At 36.3% G+C, this 23,060-nt stretch overlaps 1 protein-coding gene across 1 annotated transcript in view; it reads left to right on the plus strand.

Annotated features, from left to right (window-relative positions):
- Positions 1-7,705: 7,705 nt before the first annotated feature.
- Positions 7,706-23,060, plus strand: part of LOC123538951 (uncharacterized) — a 50,385-nt gene continuing 35,030 nt past the window's right edge. Inside the window, exon 1 of the mRNA XM_053533087.1 lies at positions 7,706-8,087. Coding sequence (XP_053389062.1) covers positions 7,713-8,087 — 375 coding nt within the window. The 5' untranslated portion in view covers positions 7,706-7,712. The remainder of the gene's footprint in view (positions 8,088-23,060) is intronic.

A 23,060-nucleotide genomic window follows, 5' to 3' on the forward strand; every position in this document is an offset into this window, starting at 1 on the left:
ATTCACCTGGCGGGGAGTATAATTTTATTTACACTGTAGGAACATGGTTGGGGTTAAAGACCACCACCACCTAGTGACTAACTTTTGCCTCCCATATGAACTTCATGCAAATCATTCAGACAATAATGGTGTAATACAGCTATTCTTCAATATGACCGGTGGACTATTTAGGCCCTCTCTGAATGTGTTTTACAACTACTGGGACGTTGTTTTCTTCCTAAGCACCGATTCCTGAAAGTCTGTGATTGTTCCTGAAAGTTTCGTAGACCGTTTTTAATGATTTGAAAATATTTAAGGATCACTTGGGTGGTGTTATCTCCCTTGGCACCGGCTCTTGAAAATCTACGAGTCTATCTGAACGTGTCGCAGAGTGTTATGAAACAAGAATGTTTCAACATGGGCTTTTCTATCGTTACCAACGACTCGTTACCAACGATGGTTGACCTCCTGCGCTAACTAATATTAACCACTTTGATTTAAATGTGATATAACTTTACCGTAATTTACATTTCTTCGGCCATGTCTTTTTGCCTTACGTGGAGTACGCATGCATGAATTTTTACTTCCATGATAAAGGAACGGACCGAGTGTAAATTCATCTATATCAAACACAACTTCAACATTTATTGAGACATTAGATAAAGATTACAAACATATTTCTTTGAAGTTGAGAGTAAAACTTGAAAATTAGTCTGTGCCAAATTGTCCGAAAATAAGAGTTTGTAATTTTTTTTTGCTATATTTTTACGAAGAATTGTTGTTTTTTTTTTAAAGTTTAAACACCCAACCTCTCAAAATCCATTGGTAAATTTTTTTTATCATTATTATTTTGGCGGCCATCTTGATTTCAAAATGGCCGCCTCAAATTACGCTATTTTACATTTTCTTACCAATTACATTGCTCTAAAATGTACTGTATGTACTTTGTATGTTACATAAATGCTAAGAAATGAGTGTATTAAACAAGTTTAAATGGAACATTTAATTCTATCTTGTGTTTTTAAAGTGGAGTAATTTGTGCTTAAAGGGAGATAATTCGCTTGTAATGTTATAAATTTGGTATAATTTGCAATATCTTTAAAATACAGATTTGCCATGAACAAAATACATTTCTTTATACAAAATATGTTTAAATCAACCATACTGTTTGTCTTTTAAGTTAATATTTACAATTTAAAGCATAGCGATTACATGATAAAGACAAATTAAAGGGAGGTAAAAAGCAAAAATGTCTATTTGCTTCTTGACATCCTATATTATTGAAATTATTCAATTATCGGCAAAGCGATTGCATTTGTTACATTAAATAAGTCAATGTAAACTTTGTGTGTTATTATCAGTATTTATCTGTTTGGTTTAATAAAAAGGGAGATAATTACAAAATGTGAGAACTATATCCAGATATTTTAGAATGAACATTCACACTGTACCAATTTTTCTCCATTTTGGAGCTGCAGTTACAATGCTTTTTTATAAAACTTTTAACTTGAATAAAATAAATAGGAAATACTAGGAAGTAATTTTAAGATCAATTTGTTGTTATAATTATCAAATGTTCAGTTTGTGGTGTTATACTTTTACCAAATGGTGGCTGTCTCAGAGCAATGCATAACTGAGTGGTTAAAAGGCCTTCTTTTGCCATTCAAAGCTAGACATTGACTTTCAAATCACTTTTCCATCACTTATATGGGGTTGAAATCCTTCAAGTGACGTAAAATTCTTTCAGTTAAGATAGCAATGCAGCTATTTACGGAAGTTTATTGGTTCTACCCGGGCATCTGCTCATGCCTATAATGACGGACGCCTGGGTCTTCCTTTACCATTCAGAGCTGAAAAAAATGCCATATTCCTAAATTGTTTTGGTGGGACATAAACCCTAAAATAAAACAAAACTTTATGGCCCATTTCTTGACGACACTCTTATGTTGTATATAATTATATATGTTTATTGTTTTACATCACATTGACACAGTGCAGGATAAATAGCAACTTTCTATCTGTAATTGTTGAGGAAGACTCGTGTGCCCTTCTTTGCATTATTTCGGGCATATGTGGGCGCCTGGTTGAACCGCTGGCCTTCCGCAAGCAGGCTGGATGACTCACATGATGACCAAAGAAGGGCTCGAACCCTCAGAGACTATGGTCTAGTGATTTAATTTCGACATCCTTCAACACTTGGCTACAGAGGTACCTTGCTAACTGTACTAGATGACCAGTTAGATTGTCAAAAATGAAACATTACTGAATAGAACATGTACATTTCTGTGCAATGTGATGTGTTATTCAATGAGTGAATTATGATTTTTTGTTAAATAAGGTTCTGCATAAGTAGAAAGGTATTTCCCTTGCTTTTCTTGCATTAATGGTTTCCAGTTTTTAATACATGTAGTAAATTATTAACATATAACTGGGTATTCAATTTGTATGTCAATAAGTAAAAACGTTCAACATTAACTGGAGCAAGATGAATGAAATATGATTACAAAAGAGGACCAATGGCGTTGAATTTGGAAGAATAAAGTGAAGTACCAATGTAAAACTCGGTGATACTCCGCCAGAGTCATTTTAACTAGAAATGACAATATTTATACATATCAGCATGTGTAGTAAAACTTTTCCTAATCTCAGGAATTTCATACATTCAATACTAAAGATGTGGTTGTTTACCATTTCTTGATACCGCAAGAGGTCAAGGAAGTAAAGGCACTTCAGTTTTGTTCTGGAGCATTTTCTTTGGTATATTCAATAGAAAAAAGTGGAAACTTCACAGGTCGCTCAACACGACAAAAACGAAAATGTTGCAGGCTCGGTTTGATTGAGCCTGTTCATGGACGGTAGTGGAAATGCATGCTACCGTCCACGCCCTCTAGCCCCGGGTTGAGCAGGACTCAACATTTACACATGCTAAAAGTACAAAAAGCAATTTAGAGACATCCGCAGATGTATTCAAACGGCGGTAAACATGGAACCTTCAATGATACACGTGTTGAGGCGTGTAATTCCATGAAGAGCGGCGTTTGGTCCCCAGATAAAGTAAAGGGTTTGCCCCAAACGAGAAAACAATGGGCAGAACTAAACAAACTGGAATTTAGGAAGGGGATCTGAGGTTATGGAGCCTGCGTATCACAGGAACTGTCAAAAGACAAAATTAAAAAGCAGGCACCATATCCAAGGGGTGATTAAACAATACCCAAGGCTACGAAAGCGGGAGTATTGGAACCACCCAGGCCGAAATGGTTATGTTGAGAAACTAAACAGTACCAATAACACGACATAAAAGTCGTGCTGAACGATCTGAGAAGATCGAAATATAACAGCCCTGATTGAATGTACGGGGAGACTTTTTACGGCCGCCACACGGCACAAACAACGCTGCTGTGATAATAAAATAGAAAAAAGTGGAAACTTCACAGGTCGCTCAATACTACAAAAACGAAAATGTTGCAGGCTCGGTTTGATCGAGCCTGTTCATGGACGGTAGTGGAAATGCATGCTACCGTCCACGCCCTCTAGCCCCGGGTTGAGCAGAACTCAACATTTACACATGCTAAAATTACAAAAAGCAATTTAGAGACATCCGCAGATGTATTCAAACGGCGGTAAACATGGAACCTTCAATGATACACGTGTTGAGGCGTGTAATTCCATGAAGAGAGGCGTTTGGTCCCCAGATAAAGTAAAGGGTTTGCCCCAAACGAGAAAACAATGGACCGAACTAAACAAACTGGAATTTAGGAAGGGGATCTGAGGTTATGGAGCCTGCGTATACACAGGAACTGTCAAAAGACAAAATTAAAAAGCAGGCACCATATCCAAGGCGTGATTAAACAATACACAAGGCTATGAAAATGGGAGTATTGGAACCACCCAGGCCGAAATGGTTATGTTGAGAAACTAAACAGTACCAATAACACGACATAAAAGTCGTGCTGAACGATCTGAGAAGATCGAAATATAACAGCCCTGATTGAATGTACAGGGAGACTTTTTACGGCCGCCACACGGCACAAACAACGCTGCTGTGATAATAAAATGAAAAAAAGTGGAAACTTCACAGGTCGCTCAATACTACAAAAACGAAAATGTTGCAGGCTCGGTTTGATCGAGCCTGTTCATGGACGGTAGTGGAAATGCATGCTACCGTCCACGCCCTCTAGCCCCGGGTTGAGCAGAACTCAACATTTACACATGCTAAAATTACAAAAAGCAATTTAGAGACATCCGCAGATGTATTCAAACGGCGGTAAACATGGAACCTTCAATGATACACGTGTTGAGGCGTGTAATTCCATGAAGAGAGGCGTTTGGTCCCCAGATAAAGTAAAGGGTTTGCCCCAAACGAGAAAACAATGGGCAGAACTAAACAAACTGGAATTTAGGAAGAGGATCTGAGGTTATGGAGCCTGCGTATCACAGGAACTGTCAAAAGACAAAATTAAAAAGCAGGCACCATATCCAAGGGGTGATTAAACAATACCCAAGGCTACGAAAGCGGGAGTATTGGAACCACCCAGGCCGAAATGGTTATGTTGAGAAACTAAACAGTACCAATAACACGACATAAAAGTCGTGCTGAACGATCTGAGAAGATCGAAATATAACAGCCCTGATTGAATGTACGGGGAGACTTTTTACGGCCGCCACACGGCACAAACAACGCTGCTGTGATAATAATAATAGTCTCATCAGATAGCCGACATTTCGCGAAATAGTTAAATCAAACTGGTAAAAACAATACAGAAAGTAGATTTGATATTATTCACCAACAAGCTCACTAAAGTCTAACAATGTTATTGCCATATCTACGGATGGTAAGCCATTAAGCTTGCTTTGTTGAACAAATGTTAACATGTATTTGATTAAGAGGTAGCGCTTAAAAATGCAATTTTTCTTCAAAAAAAGGTTATAATAAGGCCTTGTTAAGGTCTTATTTATTGACTGATTTTAATACTTAAGTTCCCTTTTTGCAACTGTTAATACTCAATTGTCTGATGATATTGGATTAAATAAGACTGAACTCATCAGATCCCAAAAGAACATGTATCAAATGTTTCTGTGTGTGAAAAATATATCATTTTGTAGTTACACTGCATGTATTTATTCACAGTTTGACTGATACCTTCCATAGCACAACAATGGATTTCTAATTCATATAGATGTCTGGGACTATAATAGTTACAGTTAGAATGAAAGAGTTATCAAATACAACGAGTGTGTGAGGGAAAGGGGTGGGATGGAATCTGTCATATTTCATACAGATAATATTATGCTTATCTATATCAAATTTAGATGCACACATGTTACACCAACAAGTTCATAAGCTGAAATTTGGCTATTAACAATGCTTATTTGTGTAAAATTGCAGAAAGTCATATCTTACTATTATACTTAAAGATATTCAAAACTGCTATTGCTAATTCATGTTGCCTTCTACAACAGTATCCCGTTTATGACACTGTCATATTTTATTTGTAGCAGGCTTCCTGTATTAGATTTTGGAAAAGCTGTACTCTTACTTGTAAAGAGTGTTCTAGTTACAATGATGATGTTTAAATGAAAATAAAATCTGATAACAACTCTAATTTCATCACCATTATCCATATTTGTGTTTTCTTACACTATAATAGGTATTTATTGCAGCAGGGACTTTTTTCTACATTCTGTCAATCAAGATTTGTAAATACAATGTTTTTAAATAATTGATACTATGTTTAAGATGAATGTCTTAAGTACGTATTTGAATAATTATACTATTTCTTTTAAAGAATAACCACATTTTACCATTTCAAAATTAGATGTATAAAAAAGACGATTTTTTACCTATAATTTCATTTGAAAATTATGCTTTTCATGTATATAAAATCAATATTTCATTAAAACCTTAAAGAAACCTTATAAATACAATCCTTTACTATTTAGAAATATAAATTTCTATTTATTAATTAAAAAACAGGTTTATTTGAAGGCTAGATTGAATATATAAGGGCATACTAACTGAATTTATAGCCGCCATTTTAAAATTCAAGATGGCTGCCACAATGATGGCCGAAAAAAAATGTTACCAATGGAATTCTTAAAAAGTATCACATAAGCTTTCATAAAACATAACTTTTCAAAATATAGGGAAAGAATTCACAGGATTACAATTCGCCACAGACTAATCACAAAAATAGAGATCATAGTCTATCAACAAATAATGAATATGATTGCAGAACACACACAATATACATTTTCATCAGTTAATAAGAAAAACATAAGCTTAGCTAGGAAAGCATATATAAAGTACATGAGATTTTAATAAGAACGCTTTGTTCATCATCATTCTTACATACTCATACTTTATTCATCCGAGTAGGAATGAACCGGACGTCATTTGGCAAATGGATGTTTTAATTGATTATCTCTATCCGCGTGTCAACCATTGTTTATTGCAGAATATATGACATTCGACTACGTTCTTTGTTTACCCAACTAACAAAAACAAAACGACTCTTTCGAATTTCGTTTAAAAACATTGGTGAAAAAAAATATCAGGGGCAACCCTTTCCACGATCTGACGTCATATACAAAGACACACACACAAAATAGTCGAATTCATTTTCATAGAGTCTCCGTCTGTCCCGCCATCGCACAATCATAGAGTCCCTATCTGTCCCGTCATCGCACAATCAAACAACTAAAGAAGGGCTGAACACTAAACATGCAGTGTGGCTCAGAACAATACGGTCATAGACTCTCCTTAAATAAAACTTTCAATTATAAAAGATATCAGCAGATCGTTTGAAACATAACATAGAATACAACCAAAATAAGTACTAGAGGACCCGGTCTAAATTTGTTCATGAAATGTGCAATACCTCTGACGCCCCCTAGCCCCGGCTAATGCGGAACACTATTAAACTGAATGAGCGCAATGATCCCAAGAGACTAGAAAGTATGACAACACTGAGTCTAACTTAGTATGTGGAGACTTTTAAAGTCACCATTCGGCGTGTAAAGACTGATAATGTGATAGTTAATACAATATATAAGAAGACCCTTTGAAAATTTTGATAATAACAGTCGAAAATGACTATGCTCGAAAACCTTACGAAGTTTGTAAGTTACATCTCCATAAAAGTCAATTTGTGTTACACCTGGTCGATTGAGACATTTGAGATTACTTTAATTTCGCGCAAATGTGAAAAAGGACCGTTTCGCGCGGGCTTTAATTCGCCCGTTTCAGTTTTAGAAATGAATAAATAAAATTAAAAAATAATAATAGCGCGGTCTTTAATTCGCGCATTGGTCCTAGCGCGAAATACGCGAAAATTCGTCCTACGCGAATAAAAATGATTTCACAGTATTTAAAATTTCGGCGACATAATTTAGCAAAGGATTTTCAATGTATGATGACGTGACGGTGGCCTTGCTGAAGAAACTTAATTATATTACGAATCAATCATCCAGAAGGAATTCAAAACACAACCATGTGTGTAATGTTACTCTAACTTAACTTATATTTCAATTTCAGAACCTTAATGCTGTAACATACCAAGTTGTACGGCAATACTTAAGCAGTAATAATAATATAGCGATGATATTTTCATCAATGTCTTACTTCTGTTTCTCCCTGTCTATTTCATTGTAGATTTTCAGTTTAAACACTGGGATACATGAGAAGTAGATATATTTATTAAACAAATATTTCTATTTCTTCAGGATTTTATACGATGGCCACAAGCACACAAAACTGCGACAGAATATATATTTTTCGTCTTTTTACACTGGTTCTTGATGGTGGTTCGTATGTGTACAGAAAGGTCCTTGAATATCGGGCCTGCGAAAAAAACAAAGATTTAAAGACACATTTAAATAATTCAAAGAAGGAAATACAGAAGTCAACACGTGTAAATAAACAACAGTTGGAGAAACTCTTTCCAAACAACGGCCCAGCCATCGCAACAACAGCCGATGAGTTTGATATAACACTGCTGGCCTTTCTGGTACAAAATACATGTAAATATCCAGGAGAAAATTGGATAAAGCCGGAGGATGACAATTCTGAAGTTTCAAACCTAGTGCGAGTGCGGGAATTTCGAAATGATGTAAGTATGTTAAAATAGTAATTAGCTTGAGCGTTTGACTTTTCATATGAGCAGATGATATTACTTAGGACTGTTTTTATTTATTGCTATTTTGTATTCGTCCAGCCATTTCAACGCAGAAGTATTTTTTAAACCATGGGGTATACGGTGTACAATATTGTCTACTATAACCTAAAGTAACCGTAGCTCACGGACATGTCTTTTTATACAAGCGGTTTGAAAAAAAAACGGGACGTATTATAGACTGGCCGTCCGTCTGTCAACATTTTCAGCTTCCGGACTCTTAAGCAGGTAGGTTACCTTGTTTCCAGGGTAAATTCAAATTAGTTGAACCGCAGCAATTTTTTTGTGTCATTTGATGTTTTAACTGCCACAATCTCAATTCCGTTTATCTCTGTCCCTTCAAGAACATTTTTATCCAGGTTTAAAGTACATGACCCTCCAAGGTTATTTCATATTGAAAGAAGAAGGTAAATACGAATATTCAACACTTTTCAATATATTCTGGTTTCATTGTTATCCGTAGAAGTCTGCGTAATTGATAATTTTACTAGTATGCGCGTTAGCTTTCTAATAAAGCTTTAAATGTATATGTCACGGGGCTCGTGTTCCCATGGTAACGCATTTTCTCTTATTTTTAAACGACTATGTATGAAAACGGGTTTTTTTCGACGGCTTCAGTGCCATTCTATTAATGACCAACATGGAATATTTGGGTAATATAATTAGCAAAATACCAAGCCCTTTACATGGTACCCTATCTTTCTTAAAGTTTAAAGTAACCATGGCAACAAGGATGTTTAAAATAGATTATGTCTAACTCTTATAAAAAATATTAAAGGAAATTATGTTTCTTGTTAATGTAGCTTTAAAACATCTTATTTCTAACGTAAGTAATATTTTCGTGTTATTTGCATTTATTTAAACAAATTTCACAGCTTCAAATACTAACAGTAGTACCCCTCGTCTGACATTTTCATGGAAAAAAATCGTTCTGCATGCTACTATTATTCTCATGGATATTGTTGAAATGCAAATAAAAAGCCGAAGCTGTATTCCTTAAATAGATCAATGTCAACGCTTTCGAATTTTACATTTAGATATATAGGTCACGGGTTTCGTTTCCATGGTAACGTCAATCTTATTCAAGAAACCACAATTTTCTATTGGAATTTGAACAATTTTAGAGCTTAGTTTAAGTATATAAATAACAAATTATCAACGAAAACTGATAAGTAACAAATTATCAACGAAAATTGGAAAAAAGGTATTACAAATCAAACTGCCCATTTGTTTTAAATGGCTGTAAAAAGTAACCTTTCGCTCAACTTTATTCCCAATAACACCGGTTACCACCATCCACTTTCTTACATTCTGCATAATATTTCAATATAACTAAATATAAGAAGAAATATATTGATCATTATTCAGAGCGAACGACTCATAAAAATATTTCAGCAAATAATTCCTGTTTAAAAATAGTTCAAATCAAGAAAATACACAAAATTATGTAGTTTCAAAATAAAAGCTATTAATTTTGCGCGGTAACTGACACGTAACGTCTTGACGTCAATGACGTCATTTTAAGGCAACAATGTTCTTAAGCGTTTCTGCGGCAATTTTTTATTTCTGCATTATTAAACCATTAAGCATCAGATCGGAGGCAGGTTCATGACTTGTTTCAGAAGAATGGATATACAAACACATTTAGATTGTCGTAAACGTCGTCGTAAATCGTCACGTTAGCTTCCGGTTGGACATGCGCACATACAAATATTAAGGTAACCGACCTCCTTAAGTCGGAACAGATAATAGCTACAGCTTTTAAAAATTACAGGATGACTAAGCACTTCATGAGGAGGATTGTATTATTATGGGGTCAATATATTAAAGGTCCAGGTCACAGTACCCATGAGACTGAAAATGGTTTTAATGCATTCTTTGCTTCCAAAAGATCTTTTTACAGATTTTTTTTTTAAAGTATAACAGCTGCGACTTTCAAACTGAACACAATGACTAAGTACCACTATAGACAGATTTTTATTGATTTTTGGGCCAGTGACTTATAAGTAAAAGTCAAAGGAACTTGACAATTTCTAGCATTTTTTCTTGTATTGTTTCTCGTTTCTCAGCTACAAATCAGAAAATATAATATAGAGATAGAAAATATTGTTTTAAATAGAAACACATCAAATTAAGTCTTGAAATTGATTTCTAAGTCCTTTAGATAACCAAAATTGATTTTACAAACTTAAGAAAGTTGTATTTATATAATTAACTGAAGTTTTAATATAAATCTAGGCTGTGACAACAAAAAATGAAAAAGAAAATTTACAAGCAGATATCCTGTTACTTTAATTCCCTTACAATCATAATATCATAGTTTGTACAATAAAGACTATTAAGATATATTAAGATGTGTTTGATTTACCCTTCTGATGTTTTTATCAGCTTATTGATGGTAAAACAATATTTTTTAATAATCCGATAATAAAATGAAGTAACATTTATCGTTTTATTGTGAAGATAATACAATTGATGCGTGTATCAAAATGTCACATTTATGAACAGATGATAGGTAGAGTTAGTGAAGGTGCAATTATATTGGTCTGTATTTCCTATGCCTATATAAAGTTTTCAAACTTTACACACTTGAGTAAGGTATCTATCAATTTCGGGGCCAATGGCTCATATGTCAAGGTTACAGGGGATAACTCACCCCACCGCCACATATGTTTTTGTTTGACTTTCAGTTCAGTTTCTTCATATTGTATCTAAGTATCACTCATCCATACACCATTTCCGCCATATGCCCTTCCAGCGCCCCTGTACTTTTTTACTTTCAGTTCAGTACCTTAGTATCTACATCCCGCACTCCCAACCCAAAATCTCCTCTCACACCCTGTATATTTTGTTTTATGTTTAGTTAAGTTTTATGCCCCCGAAGGAGGACATATTAAAATCGCATTGTCCGTCCGTGTGGCGTGCGTGCGTCTGTGCGTCCGTGTAAATTGTTGTCCGAGCTGTAACTTTGCCATCCATAAAGGGATTTTAAATTTACTAGGCATACATGTTTCTCATAATGAGACAACGTGTCATGCGCAAGACCCAGACCCTTGCTCCAAGGTCAATGACACAGAGGTCAAAGGTTGACATTGTCTCTGCCATCGATGAAGGGATTTTCAAATTACTTTATGTAAATGTTCCCGATAATGAGATAACGTGCCAAGCGCAAGATCCAGACCCCTAGCGCCAAGGTCAAGGTCAAACTTAGAAGTCAAATGTTAACAGGGTCTGTTTTGTGTCCGGTTCATTACCCTGCCATTCATGAAGAGATTTTGAAATTATTTGGCATACATATTTCTCATAATGAGACGACGTGTCATGTGAAAGATCCAGACCCTAGCTCTAAGGTCAAGGTCACACTTAGAGGTTAAAGGTTAACATTGTCTGTTTCTTATCCGGTTCATAACTCTGCCATCGATCAAGGGATTATTAAATTACTTGGCATAAATGTAACGTGTTATGCGCAAGACCCAGACCCCTAACTTCAAGGTCAAGATCACACTTAGAAGTCAAATGTTATAATGGTCTTATTCTTGAATGGCCCATAACTCAGCCATTTATCAAGGAATTTGAAAATAATTTGACACAAATGTTAACCATATTTAGAAGGTATGTCGCGCTTACGACCCGGGTCTCTCAGGTCAAGGTCAAGGTCACAAAATGATTCTTACCTAAACTATTCTTGCATATTTTGCGCAGACAACTTTAGCATTCTTGGGCTCGATCCTCATAAGTCAGTTCCGAGGACAAATATCTAATAAAATGAAGAACAAATAGTGCAATATGTACGCAAATAGGTGTTTATTATATTGAGAAAAAAACCCAGTTATTTCGAGTAGTATAAAAATAATATAGCAAATTCAAAAATTCACAGTTTCTTTTCTGCTTCTAATAGTACAATATTAATGAAAGCATATGCATACAGTCCGTTGAAATAAAGGAACATTTACTGTAAAAGAGTTATTTGATCCGAATGAAAATGATCATGTTTAAAATGTTTGAAAAATAAAATGGAGATAACTCTGCTAAAACTTAATTGTGAGCTTAGGTGACTATGTACTTTCATCTCCTGAAACTACATATATGAGTATTTTACCTCTAGGCGTGGAAAAAGTATACATAATGACTGCAGATGGATTTGAGCAACATCTTAAATGGTCAACGATCAGTCATTTGAAAAGGAAAATATGTAAAAGTCAAATCAAATGAATGCCCTGAAGAAATGGTCACATTTTCTGAAGTGAAAAATATTAGGAAACAGACGATTTGTTTTTAAAAGTTAAAACAAGCAGAAGGTGAAACATGTTGATAAAGCTACTGATGGAAATAAAATCCTCTGCTGTCTATATATGCGTCAAAGTATGGGACCACTGTCTAGAAATATGAGAAAATCAAAGAAAAAAGAAGACTTTTTAATGCCTGACTGTTATCCTGTATTACTGGTTAGATTGAAATGATATGAACATAATTAAAATTGACAGAAGGTGTTCACTCAACATTTTACATTATATAAACAGGTTGTTTCCCATGAGTAAAGGTTTCAGTACGTATCAACACTTTTAGATATTGAAGGCCTACAAATGTACCACGCTCAAGTGACCTAACTTTTCCCCCACTTGAGCTGCATGATAATCATATTGATTATACAGTATGACACAGCAATTCTACATAATGACAGGTGGAAAACTTGGAATAGGCAACATATATCCAAACTTTGGGTCCTTCCCGAGTTAATGTGTTTCTTTTCCCTTTAGCATTTTTATTCTGTCCATATCTTTTAAGTGTACCTTAATTTTTTAAAAACTTAACTAAATAAGTTTCTAATACTGTAGAAATGAAGTCTAATCCTAACTGAATACATCGAGTACAGTGCATATTGCTACCTTAGCTCAATAAAATGCTTAGACATTAAACACATTGTCTTGGTGGCCTCATTGATGTCAGTGTCAATTTATAACTGTACAAACAAAGCAGATACTTATGTTTCTCAATTATTCAATATGAATCATGTATAATTACCATCATTGAAACACAAAGACTATTCTGTAATTGGTCCATAAGGCTTTAAATTGTATGTTAAAACAGACGTTTTGCATAATTACAAGGGTAGAAAATCATTGCTTTTTATACTGTACATGAACTTTACCCACATTTTAAACAAATGCAACATTTTAAACAAATGCATTATGTGCCTTTAAAGACTATGGACACATATATTTTTACACTGTAGTTACATGACTGAAAAATTGTTGAAAAAGACGTTAAACCCGAACACACACACACACACACACACACACACACACGCACACACACACACACACACACACACACACATCTGTGCTCATAAAACTAGGACATTAACTTGAATGATCATTTATTGTGCCTTCTCTTGAGATACAAGGGTATCACCAAAGACATCCTAATTCCAGTTGGGCGCCGCCATCTTGGACTCATGCATATTCATTACAAATAGCCTCTTTGCCAATGTGTGTTTACGCATCTTTAAGTCCATCTTTTGTGAAATACAACCACGTTATAACAGACCTACAAGAAACAATGATAAGTATTACCATCAAAACATGTACTTATAAAATAATTCGGGACTTTTTCGCTAGTCTGTTAATGCTATTTGCACGCTACGCATCGTCATTTCAATTACTTCCCTTGTTTTTATCCAGAACTGTATAATGCATTTTTTTCACTTTATTGAGCTATAAATTATTTCAAAATTTGTAATTTATTATCTTTTGATAAGTTGTTTTGTAACTTCAAACTAAGAACTTTTTGTACGCATTTTTCAAACTCATTAGATTATTGGTGCCGACTTATATATACGCCCTTTTTCTCCTGGCTTAAGTTCTATGCGGTCTGTACTCTACGTGGTTTCTTTATGCTCCACTGTGTCCGAAATGGCAGATAGACCGTTATTAAACTTAAACACCGACTGACTGCTTAACTGTTATGAGGTCTATACTCTACATAGGTAAAAATGCTATACTATGCCCGAAAGGGCAGCGGATTGACCCTTATAAACTTAAACAGAAGAAGAAGCTTAACTCGCTTAGCGCAGATCTACGGATCTCGGGATCGCGTATGTTCTCCGTGGCGATTTGATAAAAGGCATTGTGTCTGAAATCATTCGTCCGGCACGTCTGATTCATGTGGGAAAATTGGCAGTTACTTGCGGAAAACAGGTTTGTACTGGTAATGGCCGCCAATTTTAATTTGCCACGCCAATATGTGGCAAAAACAGCAAGTACTTCTGTACATGCTATCTTAAAAATTCTTTCGCAAAAGTAAAGTACTTCAAATTCTCATGCACGCCATACTTTTCAATTTGATTTTATGCCACCAACAAAGCAGCAGTCAACATTAAAAACTTAACTTTCCCATGGGAAATGCTATTTTCCCATAGGAATGCGGTCTTTTCCCATGGGAAATACACTTTCCCATGGGAAAATAACTTTCCCATGGAAGAACATGTGATAAATTTCCCATGGGAAAATGGATTTCCCATGGGAATTTCCCATGGGAAATATATTTGTTCTTAAAATGATAAATCATTATCTTTTAAACTTATTCTCACTAGGCACATCATAACATAACTTTGAAAAAGTTATTTGTCATTTATCATTTTACAAATTTTCCCATGGGAAACTTCCCATATTTTGGCCATGGGAGGACGTTCCTATGGGAATCATTTCCTATGGGAATATTTCCGATGGGAAGACTTTTAAAATATTCCCATGGGAAATATTTCCTACAGGATATATTTCCCATGGGAAATATTTCCGACGGGAATGAATTCCGGTGGGAATAATTGATATAAAATAAGTCATGTGTACAATTTTCCACAGAAAATACTTTATAAGAAACTGAATATTCTAAACTGAATAATACTTTTTTAGATATGGAAGTCGTCGATACTATCGTTTAAATTGGCATCAAATTGGAATTCTAACACGGTCCGATTTATTTTCCTATTAAACAAAGAAGGCAGAAAACAGTTATACAGAAATCACTGTTCTGACGTCACAATTATTACGTCATGGCGTCAAACGGCATAGCGGCGCGCTGGAAAAGAAACCGATTGACGTGCAAATATTTAATGAATGTCGTCAAGGATGTACTTAAAAATCCTTGGTAACGTGTTAGAATCGAAATAATATATCTCATTCAGTGATTTGCTCTTGAATAAATCATTGTTTGTCGTTCAGATGCGTATTATCACTCGGGCTGCGCCCTCATGATATAATTCCTTCGCATCTGAATTCCAAACAATGATTTATTCGGCGACAAATGACTGAATGAGATATATTATTTCTTAAATAGAGTATGTCAAATGGGAAATAGAGAATGGTCTTGAGTCTTCTACAGGCGATATTTTCTTTTCAACATTTAATTAATACAGTAATGCAAAATTACATCTAAACCACACTGCTGTAATCTGGAGTTACTACTCATACTAACACTAATAATGCTGGACACGATTGAGTCTACCTTTGCGGCCAGTGTAAATCATGATGAACTTGCACATCCGTGCAGTCTGATCATGATCTGCACTGTTCGCCATTCAGTCGGTATCCTTTTGTAAGCACCCCGTTTAACAGTTCATTGTACTGTCCAAACTAAAAGATGGACAAGTTCATTACAGAAGTTCAGCAGGGTAATCGCTAAAATAGAGTTTAATATTCTCTCTCTTCTTTGTACGTTCTAATGTCAAAAAATCTCAAAAAAGTGAATAAAAAAAACACTAGCTTTAATTTAAATCCTAAAGTGAAAAAAGTGTTCATTAATCGTTCTGTCTCATGACGCCACTTCATCAAATAGCTCCTGCAATAGCTTCTGCGCTGGTACTAGAGTGGTTTTCTAATCATATTCATTATGCATATTTCCTATAACCCCTTTTTGTGTTTAGCATACAATTAAAACACTGTGAAACTAAAAAAAAAAACTGACAAAGGCTCTATTGAGTATCATCCTTCATCAAACTCCTGTTCAATTTTTTTTATCGTAGTAGTGGGCGAGTCTGCACTGTGACAAGGTCATGCAACAGCACAGTCACGATTAAAACAAATTCACATTAATGCTGGTTTGCTGTCATTATCACATATGAAATATAGTATTTATATTTATACGCAGATGGTGTACTGAATTAAATCTAAAAAGATATTGCTAATTCTAAAATCTTCTATTAAATATGTGTTGTTATTATAATCTGAAACATACTTAGTTTCGTTCCAAAATACTACGTTTGTAGTGTGCGGTCAGTTTGTTTTGTTTTGTTTTTTATCTCTAAATAACACTGAATACATTTTTTTCGGAGATTACATATTATTTATGCCCAATAAAGAATCAATGTATTCCATATATCGAGGCTTCACAATCAATTTTGAGTTCTTAAATATTTATAAGAAATGAAGCTCAGCATATTCGGCAGAGTTTTGGTAGCGAGAAAATGCGATGCAAGGGTACATATGATTAGTTAAGGATCATGGGTTGAAACGTACTTTTTAATTTTTAAGTCAGGGCTGTGCTCATTTTACATAATGCACAAAGGGGAGAGATAAAAGGAGGAATGTCTTCTATAAAAAAATGGTGGGGGAGGGGTTTGGAACTCCCCTGCCGAGATATAGTTTTCGTATAAAAACAACCAAAATGTAGATTCTTGGGCGTTTGAAAAGGGCCTCATACGACGCTTCCTACGCGATATATTGTTGTCGGAGGGATAACCCACCGAGTTTTAAAGCACGAAAATGTTGAATTCTGTTAAACGAAGTATAACTGTGAGAATGGCACGTGGGTCCTCCACCTAGGTTTGTTATTTTTTAAACATCCCGCATAAAAATAAATGATGAATTCTGTGCGTGTTTTAGAGGTCTTAGATGTATTTTTCTTGCACACCGGCCTGGCCTTTCCGGTGATTTTACCCATGCCGGCAAAACCCATCTGGCACCCCGCATGCAGTGACTCTCGTGCGTTTAATGACAACCAGTGGTTCATGAACTGATAATATATTGTTTATGTTAAAATACGAAAAAAGCAGGTACTCCTCTCCGTTCCTGATAGTATATATCTCGATTCAAAATACGTTAGATACCATAAGACATAAAGTTACGCTACAAACGCTAAAACTTAAGTGGAATTTTGTTATTGTGCGTAACACAAAACATCATGACGTCACTTCTGCTTACGGACGTTAATTTCCCGCGCTCTACTGTAAGAAAGAGTGCTACAAAGAAAATATTTCTACTGTATTGTAAAATACGGTATGTAAGAAAAATAATCGCCAGAATAAAATGCTAACATGCCGACGATATGCACGAAACAATTTCAGTCATATCTTTACGAATCGGATGGAAATATCGTCCTCGGCCATCTACGCATGGGCAGTAATTCGGCAAGCTCATTACCGCCCAATGCGCAGGTGCCCTCGGGACGGATATTTCTATCCGATTCGTAAACACATGACAGATATTATTATTCCTACACACTGGACTGCCGTTTCCGGTGATTTCCCTCATGCCGGCAAAACATATCTGGCACCCCCACCCCCTCCCCATGCCAGATGACTCTCGTGCTGTTAATGACAACCAGTGGTTCATGCATTGATAATATATTGTTTATGTAAAGTACGAAAAGAGCAGGTACCCTGATAGTTTCTCTCCATTCCTTATAGTATATTTCTCGATTCAAAATACGTTCGTTTACCGTAAGAACATAAAGTTACGCAACAAACGATAAAACTAAAGCCGAACTTTGTTATTGTACGTAACGCAAAACATCATGACGTCACTTCTGCCTACGGACGTTAATTTCCCGCGCTTTGTGTTCATTCTCTGCTATAAGAAAGAGTGCTACGTAGACCTAAGTATTTCTACATGTTATTTGTGAAATACGGTATGCAAGAAAAATAATCTGCCAGAATAAAATGCTAGAATGTATACGATATGCAAGCCTCATTACCGTCCAATGCGCAGGTGCCATCGGGACGGATATTTCTATCTGATTCGTAAACACATGGCAGATTATCATTATTCCGACACAAAAAGTTTTCTTCTTTTTAAAGGTGATGGGTTTCAGTCCACCACAAATATCTTTGAAACACAGCGTATAAGAATTGTAGAATGTGGCCGGGGGCTTACTCGAATAATTTTCTAAAAACTGAATTCTCCAACGTTAGATTTAGATTTTTATTTTTGGGGTTTACATGCGAGTGGTGTTCTGGGTTTCTCCCCGGAAAACGCATGGAAATGGTTGGTTCTGTGTGTTAAGATGTATATATAAATAAATATATCATTTACTCTGAACTGAAGCTTCCTCCGCAAAAAGGTAACAATGTCATGTATCATATTTTTATCTACATATATAAATGCGAATGATTTTCTCGAAATATTTATCGCGGATTTTGGTGTTTTTCTTCATTTGTATACGACGTATTATGAGAACACCTGCGGCGGGCGGCGGGCGGGCTGCTCGAAAGGTTGTTCACTATCTAACTTGAGCAGTTCTTATCAGTGTTCACCCACCAAACTTGTCAGAATGTTCACACTCGGGCAAGTTCGATAACAGCCGAATTGTCTCAGTAGTTCTGGAGGTACGCCCCTTTAATTGCTTAAAATTGCAAGTATTAAGATCAGTTCTTATCCAATATCCACCAAACTTGGTCAGGATGCTGATTTGCAATATATCTCGGCCAAGGTTGATAACCAGTCAGATCATTTCAGTAGCTCTGGAGCTATGCCCCTCGAATAAATCAAAATTGCGAATGTTGACAGTTGACAGCAATATAAACAAAAAATAACCTAAATTTTATATTTTGTAACCATGGTGATAGTAATCCTAACCTTTAGTCAGTATATTGTGCGTATTATATTCTAAATGGGTGCGGACATGCAAAGAATTGCGCAATTTTGCCGCGCTCCAATTGATAATAAGCTATTTGCAATAAATTGAGGGGACATAACTCCGCTTTCATGAGTGTCTGGGACGTAATACCCCATGTGCGCAACTTCACATGCTGATAAATATTTCTATGACCGAAGATGGAATAGTTTTTGCTGAGCATAAATACATGTATAGCTTTTTTCAATAAATTAAGGGACAAAACTCCGCTTTCATTGAGTGGTCTGGTACGTAAAACCCAAGTTGCACAACTTAACATGCTGAAAAAAATATTTTGTAATGTTTCATACCTAAGTTGGAATAACAAGGGCCATAACTCTGCTTTCCCTCGGCAGAGCCGGACGAAAAAACCCGGTTCCAAATTTACATGCTGATGTATATTCCTGTAATGTTGCATGACTATAGGTGGAATCGCATATCACAAACTTATAGGACATACTCACGTCCGTGTGGACGTACAGGCGGACGGACGGGCGAAATATAGAAGGAGTACGCAATTTTGTATTCCTATCACACTGTCTCTCAAGTAATCGTAGCAAAGTTAAAGTATCCGGCTGAGAATCTCTATTCTCTGGCTGAGGATCGGTACACTTTATCTGAGGATCAAGAGAATATGTACGCTCTGGCGCTAAACTTTCAGTATTCTCTGGCGAAGGATCTGTTCTCTCTGGCACTGAATCAGTATTCTCTGGCGAAGGATCTGCGCTCTCTAGCGCTAAATATTCAGTATTCTCTGGCGAAGGATCTGCGCTTTCTAGCGCTAAATATTCAGTATTCTCTGGCGAAGGATCTGCGCTCTCTAGCGCTAAATATTCAGTATTCTCTGGCGAAGGATCTGCGCTCTCTAGCGCTAAATATTCAGTATTCTCTGGCGAAGGATCTGCCCTCTCTAGCGCTAAATATTCAGTATTCTCTGCGAAGGATCAGCACTCTCTAGAGCTAAATATTCAGTATTCTCTGGCGAAGGATCTGCTCTCTGGCGCTAAATATTCAGTATTCTCTGGCGAAGGATCTGCGCTCTCTATCGCTAAATCTTCAGTATTCTCTGGCGAACGATCTGCGCTCTCTATCGCTAAATCTTCAGTATTCTCTGGCGAACGATCTGCACTCTCTAGCGCTAAATATTCAGTATTCTCTGCCGAAGGATCTGCGCTCTCTAGCGCTAAATATTCAGTATTCTCTGCCGAAGGATCTGCACTCTCTAGCGCTTAACTTTCAGTATTTTCTGCCGAAGGATCTGCTCTTGCGCTAAATATTCAGTATTCTCTGGCGAAGGATCTGCCCTCTCTAGCGCTACATATTCAGTATTCTCTGGCGAAGGATCTGCGCTCTCTAGCGCTAAATATTCAGTATTCTCTGTTGAAGGGTCTGTGCTCTCTAGCGCTAAATATTCCGTATTCTCTGGCGAACGATCTGCGCTCTCTAGCGCTAAATATTCAGTATTCTCTGGCGAGAATTAGTTGCTTTAGGAATTTTTTGCGATGAAAATTAAAAGCATTTGTATATTAAATGCGAACTGGACACTAAATCCTCCATAGCGTTATTTTAAACGACAGCGGATCTAGGTTTCGGCGTTTCTGAGTTCAACAATTAATTTGTTTTAATTTGTCTAATTACAATCTCAGTTGATTTTTTTATGTCAATGTGAAGTTGCCTACAATTCATAGGCTTTGAGCTATAACAATTTGTACCGACAAAGTCAGACTAGCAGACGACAATATTTTCCGAAACAGCTTCCGAGTACTTACGGATAACGGCGGAAAAAGCCGACAGCTATTCACGTGCGCACGACATCGACATCTTATCTCCTGCGCACGACACTTTATCTCCAGTCATAGCCCTAACTTTATGGCAGCTCGTTTGACAGATGCTAAAGACATTGAAACTGAAATAAATGCATGTGTTTGCAGATCCACGCGAGTTTTAGTCAATTCTGGTGACGGATTTTTACCAATAGTAATGAACTGATGGTGTAATAAACACATGTACATGTACATAGTATAGTACACTTTGTATTAAGTTTCTTTTGCGCTGGTTCGGTGATATTTTGGAATCTTGCAGTTAATATTTCAATATAATTATGGATGTTAACAATTAATATATAATTTAACAAAAATCCGTTAAGATATAATTATTTCAATATGCCACCATACTAAAGTTCCTGACTTTTCTTTATGGGTTTTTAAAGACACCATGAAAATTTTATCCACTCTAGTGTGATTGCTGATTCTTTGTCCAAATCAACTGCAAGTCGAAAGATTTCATATAGCCAGAAATTAGATAGACATGCCCATGTAGGCGTTCACCCACATATTTACGCACATGCGTTTAAAATATATACAAGTGGGCGTCTATATTAAAGGGTGTACGCACAGTCTAGCTGCACTTGAATATACGAGATCCAGCTTACGGAAGGTCGATGGTTCTACCAAGGTGCCCGCTCGTGATGAAATAATGCTCTGAAGGGCACCTGGGGTCTTCCTCCAACATTAAAGCTGGAAAGTCGCCATATGACCTATCATGTGTCGGTGCGACGTTAAATCCAAAAAAAAAAAAATGAAAATGAAAAACAATGTCTAACTTCACTTAAATATACGCGTGTATTTATACATTAACAAGAATACGCGTAAATATATATGCACACGTATGATTTGACGCACGCAGGAGTAATTCTAGGTGCTTGAATATATTCGCGTACACCTATATATTTACCATGGTACGCGTATAATTTTCACCGCCTCGGTATCCTAGTGATAGAGCGTCCGCTTCGAGTGCGGGAGGTCGTGGGTTCGATCCCCGGTCGCGTCATACCAAAGACGTAAAAATGGTACTAGCAGCTTTCTCGCTTGGCGCTCAGCATTAAGAGGGTAATGCTAGGACTGGTCAGCCCGGTGTCAGTATAATGTGACTGGGTGGGGTATCATTCTCGTGTCTACGGCGTGATATTCTAGTGAGGCAGCACTATAAAGTTGGGCATTGTGCTTACTGCTACAAGTAGACACCGTCGTTTATATGACTGAAAAATTGTTGAAAAAGACGTTAAACCCGAACACACACACACACACGCGTATAATTTTATGCTTGCAAGCTTTATTCTGAGTGCTTGTATATTTACAAATATGCGTGCAAATATGGACGTGCACGAGTAAATTAATATATAAACATGTACCTACATACATGTTTTTACATTTGCACATACATTTTTATTGATGTTTGATGTCGTGGGAATGAAATAAAGCCATTAAAACACTAGTGAAATACAGTTTTGACGTTGGCGTCGTTTTAAGTCGGATTCACTTGGTCAATAATAGATATTCTAGCATAAAACTGCTGTTCTTGTCAGTTTTTTGGGGACGTTTTAACAAGAGAAAAAACATGTGTTAACAGAGAGATTTTCGCGCTCAGGTGATATTATAACACCTTTGCATGTCCTATATGCCTTCCGTTGCAAATTGTTAACGTATTACGGCCCCAAAACAGTATCGGCAACGTGAAAAAAACAGCGCAGATATTCCTGCCAGAAATTATACAGACATAACCATGTTCGCGTGCACTCACATATTAACGCACGGGTGGACAGATTGACGTATTATTTTTAAGCGTGCACCCACATTCTAGCTGCACTAGAAATACGCGTTTGCTTATACATTAATAAGTGTACGCGTAAATATCTACACACGCGTATAATTTAACGCGCGCATGCGAAATTCTATGTGCTTGTATATATATACGCGTGCGCATACATATTTTCCATTATACGCGTTTAATTTTATGCATGCACGCTTTATTCGGAGTGCTTGTATACTTACAAATATGCATGCACATATGAACGTGCACTAGTAAATTAATATACTCAGCGTCACTGAAAAGTTACCACCCTAATGGCCCTTATATTTTAAAAATCGCATTGAACTGTGTTAAATGCATAACACGACGACCTCTCTAAGGCAGCTGAAACGTCACTAGTGTAAAGATTTGTCAAATTCGAGTAACTCCGTTTGA

This window comes from Mercenaria mercenaria, unplaced genomic scaffold, assembly GCF_021730395.1.
Source record: "Mercenaria mercenaria strain notata unplaced genomic scaffold, MADL_Memer_1 contig_2018, whole genome shotgun sequence".
Lineage (NCBI taxonomy): Eukaryota > Metazoa > Mollusca > Bivalvia > Venerida > Veneridae > Mercenaria > Mercenaria mercenaria.